Genomic DNA, 6,837 nt, shown 5'->3' with positions numbered 1-6,837 from the left:
GGAGAGAAATTGCACTCTGGAATTGGCAATTTGGCCTTGTAGTTCTGTGTGCTGAAAAAACACGAGTACACTTTCCTAGGGAAAGAAGCAAGTAACGCACCCTCACACATTCAGGTCTCAGCATAAGTCTACTTCCTGAGCAATCTGGGTCCTCCAGTGGTGGAATCTAACAGGGGAATGCAGGAGGGAGGGGCTCTTTCCCAGGGAAACAAGAGGCAGATCAGCAATGAGTCCTTGGATGGCAGAAAGAAGCCCTGAAGGGATCCTCCCTAAAACCTTCACAGGGTGTATCTCATGGTTACACACAGTGTGCTTTAGTCTGGCAAGATTCCTGTCTATACGAGAAAAGCAATAAAGAAACAACTCTGAACAATTAACCATGTTTTCTTGTTCCTTGTGGCTGAGAAGTCTGAAGCAATATTTCAGTAATCATTTTAAAATTACATGAAAAGAAAGGCACAATTCTTTGGCCATTAAGAGTGAGTTCAGTGGGTCAAAATGTCTGATTGCCTCCCCTTACCTTGTCTTTGATACGTAGTGTGATATGATTGCAGGCAAGGTCTAATTGGTTCCATAGCATGACTACATCACCGTGTTTCTCACGTGATTGGTTGGGATGCTTTGTTTGAGAAAGGGAAGGAAAGGTGAAAAAGTCATTGGAGCATCATTTAGACAGGCTGAAAAACAGGTCAAAGAGAGCAATTTTCTCATGTGCCTGTTCTTATTCCTATTAAATTTGGTTCAGAATTAGATATTCATATATACCTTTATCTTTAAATGTAGCCATCATAAATGCCAAGAACAGATTAACTGGAAACAAGTGCCACACCTTATTAATACAAAGAAAGTGAATTTTTTTAAGGTGACCACTTTTGTTTGTGCTTGAGAATCCATTGCATAATGTACTTTTTCCTCAAAACTTTGTCAGCACTTTTTCTAAGTCAGAATTCCCCAACCTTTCCTATTTTGCGGACAAGTGGGGGGGAGGGGATGGTTCCACGTGAGAAGCAGGGTCATGCGTGCACCCAGATCTATTTGTGTGGGCAGTGGGCACACGCACCCACTCATGCAAATGGAGCACACCCACCCATGCTTGCTCACCGGTCATGCAAGTGGAGATGAAGGCGCTCACCCGCCACTTCCATGCCCCCATTCCGAAGGGCTCAAGGCCCAGGGATAAAATTTTAACAAGCTGTCTCCCTATAAATGTCTTCTTGAAAGAACCAATATTTCTGAAAGTTGACCAGAGAATAAAACAAGCACTTTTCTGATTATCTGATGATGACCATCATTTTTGTTGGCTGCTGGGAGCAACATGTCTAAACAGCCTTTTGTTTATTGTTCTGTTTAGCAACAAACATACTTGGATGCCAAAAAATACGTTGAGTTTATCGTAGTTGTGGACCATGGAATGGTAAGTATCCTGGATATCTTTCCATTTTATTTCTGCATTGAGCACAGCATTTTGTTTCTGCCTTTTTTAATGTGGGCATTTTTGAAGAGATTAATAAACATCCTAATTGGCTTTCTCTTAAAATGTGCTTTATCATAAACTTTGATATTTTTTGTTATTGGATCCAACCAATATTTACAAAGTTAAGAGTCATTTGTAAATATATTCTAATTTGCACATTTTTTCTTCCTGGATTCCATTTAAATTTATTTTTATCCCACACTGGTTAAACAGTTCTGTAGGTTTCTTTGAAACATTCCTGCACTCTTTGTTTGTCCAAATTAACAACACATGAAGAAAAAGATGTATAGTGAAGAATGTTTATCTCACACATCTCTGAACATGGAAATATAGCATCCAATTTAGAAAAGCATTTCAGTAGGCTGACCAAAATTTTCTCCAACCAGGAAAAAAAGCCCATGTATGCTGCTGAAAAGTTAAAAACCTTAATATATTAATGGTACAAATGTAGATTAAAAAATCAGCACAAAATAATTCTTTGGACTGCTTGGATAAAAAATATTATTACATCAACAAATTCAATGATCCTTTCACTGATATGTTCTTTCTCTCCCTCCTTCTTTCCCTTCTTCCTATAATTATGATCTCATCTTAACATTTTTATCTTTTCTGTAGGTCACAAAATACAAAGGCGATTTAAAAAAGATAAAAACAAGAATGTATGAACTTGTCAACATTATGAATGAGGTAAGAGGACAAGGCAAATATTATTTCACTTGTTGATTTTAAACTTCTCTCAGCCCCAGCCCAGATTGTCACTGTGTTCACACAACACACTTAACCAGGTAAAGAAAGAGAAGATGGATTTCTACAGGAATGCTATCTTTATTGGCTTTGAGTGAGTTAAAACTAGGTCATTTGGCCAGCTGATGATCCAGTATGTGAGGCCATCCCAGAAAATGGGTTATTTCAGTAACTAGGTTAATAAGCCTGTTATGGGAATGCAGCCACTGTGTTGGCAGGATGCAAATTCAAAAGTGTTGCAAGAATTCAATCAGGACTATATCTGTAGCTGGATTCTTTCAGGCTGTGGTTAATGGTTCTGAATTGGGAGATTAGAAAGAGATGGACAGAGACTTCTGGTTTGTTGCTGCGGCTGCCGCGGACATTTGGAAGGCAAGCTCCGTCTTCCGCGTTCTTTTTCGCTCCGTGGTGGACCCTGGAAAGGGTCGAAAATCGCCCTGTAGGGGTGACGAGCAAGGAGGGAACCCGCTCTTGATTGCAGGAGGGTGGCAGCCCTTCTGCTCGATCTGGGGCAGCCCTCCAAACTGGCAGAGGAAAGACTGGCCATAGTAATATGGCCAATCATTAGGCTGCAGACAGCCGAAGTAAAACTTACTACCAAGCACTTCAAAAGCAACGCAGATGAAACTGGGTGAGATCTGATCTCTTCTTTACTCTAAGTACTTTCTCTTGCTGTAAAAGCTACCTGAAGTATCTTTCCCCCTGTGAGGAGAGAGGGAAGGGAATTTCTATTCTACCCTCTAAGAATAGCGGCATCTGACTACCCTGGGGAATTAAAGCATTAAAAGAACAACTTTAATCTAATTGGATTTATATGTTCTTGATACTTGGGAACCAAATTTTTTCCTATTTTTATTGGAGACTCTTGTTTTTAATCTACAAATAAGAAATAAAATTGGAAAAAGGACTATAAAAATTTTGGACTCAAAAAACCTTAAATGGCATTGGTGACATCTTGTTGCGATGTTTGATACTACAAATTGTTATTTCCTAAAAGAGACTTGGCTCAAAGCCCAGACCTGAGATAAGACTTTTCTGACCTTGGCACCACCTGTGAGAGACTTAGCTATAAGAGTACAGCTGAGCGGCATAACTGGCCTACTTGAACTGTGAATGTAAACCTTTACTGACTCTCAGATTTATAAGTGAGAAACTGTTTTCCTATCTCTTCATTTGAGAAATATTGGTCACTATATGAGATGTTGAAATACCTTGGATTATAAAATCTTGCTTCACAAACAACTTCTACTAGAAAGACTATTTATAAACATGTGAAAGAGATGGATGAAGACCAGGAAAAGATCCTTTCCATGTTGAAAGCAATACATGAAACCATTCTTTTAGCTTGTGATAAAATAAGACTTAACATAAAAGGTCAAGATGCCAGCTTAGATACACAAACCCAAACTTTGACTATAATCAAAGAACCAACAATGCAGAAGATAACAGAAGAAGTGGGACAATCAAATATTAAGACAGAGGACTCAATTGACCAACAAATACAGCTGATGAAAAATCCAGAAAAGGAAGTGACAACACTAAAAATGGAAATGACTTTCTATATAAACCAGAAGAAATTTGAAAAAGAAGAACAGAATGAATGGAAGACAAACATATCAGGGCAAGCATGGGGAATTGGAATAACAGGGAGACAACATAACAAATACAAATGGGCTAGTCCTTCCAAAAAATGACAATTAAATGGTCTCCTTTAATTTAAATAAAATATATAATAATAGAGGGAGATCTATTTGATGATCTAAAAGCACTGATATGGAAGCCTAATTGGCAAAGGAAGAAAGCCAGAATAAGGTTAAAGAAAATTGGGGTTTTGACTTATTAGAGGGGATTTCATATTATTAATTAGAGATTTAAAGGGAGAAGTTGAAATAAGGGGAATTCTGGTCATTAGATTCAAAATACTTGGAAATTAGTTGAAAATAAGGACTTTATCTGTTTAATATTTAAAAATTAGACCTAAAAGGAAAAAGAAAATCAATTATTATGAATATGTTTGATTTATTGATTAACCCAAGTAATATACATAATGGTTTTGATTTATCAAAGGGAATATTGTATTATTAAGTAGATGATTTAATATGGTGGGAAATAAATAACTCTTAGGAAATAAAACAAGATTACATTCAAATAGATAAAATGTGTATTTTGGATATTAGATTTTGTTATGAATGGAAATAAGAGAAATCTTGGTTATAAATATAACCAAATAAATATAAATATCAAAGGTTAAATTGGAATGTTGATGAGAAACTAAAAATTGGGTAAAAATTAATAACAGGATATGGATTGTTTATGAAGATTGAATGTAATTAAGACATGTATAAGCTAAAAATTTATTGATAAATGTAATAATGATGTTTTTATTGAGTTGATATAATAAGAACTGTATGTCAAAGCAAGAACAACCAATGTACTAGTTTGAATACGAGACAGTAAATGTTAAGGGGAAAAGAGAAGAACTATTTGATGTTGCAACTTGAGATTTGTACTAAAGATTTTGTTATTGAACTATTGATTAACCCAGTCACCACATTGCTTTTTAATTACTTAAATGTAAAATTGGGAAATTAATAAAATATATTTTTTTAAAAGAAAGAGATGGACAGAGTCAGCCTATTCTAAGCTCAGTTGATTATGAAACTGATCCCTGAGAAGAAACCTGGAGAGAGGAACTCAACTTGATGTGGATTGTGATACGTAGGAGGAGATACACTCCTATCACAGTCTTCTATTAGCCTTGTTTACATTTTCACTGTTGATGATCAGCTAGAAACAGGGAGAGAACAGGAAGATTGATGAGTCAACTCTCATCAACATTATTATTATTCCCCAATATATAGAGTCCTCAGTGCTGTCTGAGCTTGGTGGTTTCCTTGCAGACATTTCATTATCTGACTACTCCACATGAGTAAGCAAAGCAGCAAACTCAGAGAGCACCAAGGACTTCAACCTTGAGCTCCAGAGATTTCTCTTCTATTGATGCCTAGGTCTATTTTTTTTTAACCTGCCTGTAGAGGCCAATGTCGGTTGCTTTTTAATTTTGAAATGTTTCTCAAGGTTTACTTTTGTTTGAGTTTCTGACTGATGCCATGTCCACCTGACAGATTTGCATCCCTTTGAATATTCGTGTAGCATTGACTGGCCTAGTAATTTGGTTGGACAGAGATAAGATTAACGTGCAGTCAGCAGCAAATGTTACTTTGGCCTTATTTGGAGTCTGGAGAGCGACAGTCTTGCTGCAGCAGAGAAGTCATGATTGCGCTCAGTTATTCACGTACGTCTCACTGTGGGGAAAGGGAATGGGGGTGGCTGGGAGTGGAGGATAATGGGAAGGTTAGTGCTTGCACAGAGCTTTTGCTCTATGCTGTTTGCTTTAAACCATGTGTGAACTATGTTTCTGGGTCAAAGTCAACCACTTATTTTGTAAATAAGAGCTTTTTTGAGAAGTCATTGAACGATTGCAGGTGAAAAACTCAGCTTGATTTCATTTCGCCTGGATTTAAAATTGAAACTCAAATGATTATCCTGGTATACTTTTGCTGTACTTACACATGCATTTTTAATTCAATTAAATAATGTTTTGGTTCCCATCTGCACCAACTCAATGAACACTTGCATTATACATTAGTAAACCAAGAATAAAGTAAAATAATAAAATACCCAATCTATATATGGTGCTTAGCAGTGTGTGTGTGTGTGTGTGTGTGTGTGTGTGTGTGTGTGTTTCCCTGCCATTTCTAGGGGGTTGTGCTCAACTCTGATTCACAGCTGAAGAGCCAGCATTGTCCAAAGATGCTTCCATGGTCATGTGGCCTGCATGATCAAATGCCAAAAGCACGCGGAATGCTGTTATCTTCCCCCAAATGGTACCTATTTATCTACTTATGTTTCTGTGCATTTGAACTGCTGGACTGGAGCTCACTGCATCAGGCAGAACTTGGGTCTCAAACTGTCCACCTTCCAGTCAACAAGCCCACTGTCTTAACTGCTCAGTTCCAGATACCATCATACCATAATTGTATGACAATACCAAATTGTATTGTCATACAATTTCATGAGTGAGAAATTGATATATTTCTTGTCTTATATCTATAAGATATTGCACAAATAACAATTGTGTTGTGAGGAATCTTACAGGATACTTGCATAACAAGTAGGTCTTATGAAATAGGGGCTAGATGGAGGGCAGATCTAAATACAAGAGAGAATATTAAAAAATAACAAAAAAAATCCATTTTATTTTTCCACAGATGTTGATTTGACTTTCCACCCAATCATCTTTCCCAAAACCATCTAGTCTGCAATAACCCCACAGCTAAATTGATAGACAAAATCTATTAAATAAATATGTATTTGGGGTTTGCATAGTTAACGGAATTAAATTAACTCAATGGGCTGGATTCAGACAACATGCTAACCCCTCTCCCCAACCTCATTCACGCTAACACCAGCCAGACTCACCATACAATGAAAATGCATCCTGAATATTTTTAACAGACCTGCTTAGTTAAATGGTTTCTGAGACTAGAGCCTAAAATGAATTCTAATGTTCTGAAAACTGGTAGTAACTGAGGACAGGTCGAGGGGTTTGCAGAAAG

At 37.0% G+C, this 6,837-nt stretch overlaps 1 protein-coding gene across 1 annotated transcript; it reads left to right on the top strand.

Moving 5' to 3' along the window:
• Positions 1 to 1,351: 1,351 nt before the first annotated feature.
• On the top strand, positions 1,352 to 5,682 carry LOC107301462 (zinc metalloproteinase-disintegrin-like ACLD; the record flags this gene model as incomplete). Its single annotated transcript, XM_015830681.1, has 3 exons — positions 1,352 to 1,414; positions 2,090 to 2,161; positions 5,344 to 5,682. Coding segments are annotated over 3 exons (357 nt in total), but the record flags the coding sequence as incomplete, so codon positions are not given.
• Positions 5,683 to 6,837: the final 1,155 nt, after the last annotated feature.

The sequence above is a fragment of the Protobothrops mucrosquamatus genome, unplaced genomic scaffold, assembly GCF_001527695.2.
Source record: "Protobothrops mucrosquamatus isolate PMUCROS unplaced genomic scaffold, P.Mucros_1.0 scaffold12998, whole genome shotgun sequence".
Classification (NCBI taxonomy): Eukaryota; Metazoa; Chordata; class Lepidosauria; order Squamata; family Viperidae; genus Protobothrops; species Protobothrops mucrosquamatus.
The sequence above is the reverse complement of the archived record's forward strand: the minus strand, read 5'-3'. Positions and strand labels throughout refer to the sequence as shown.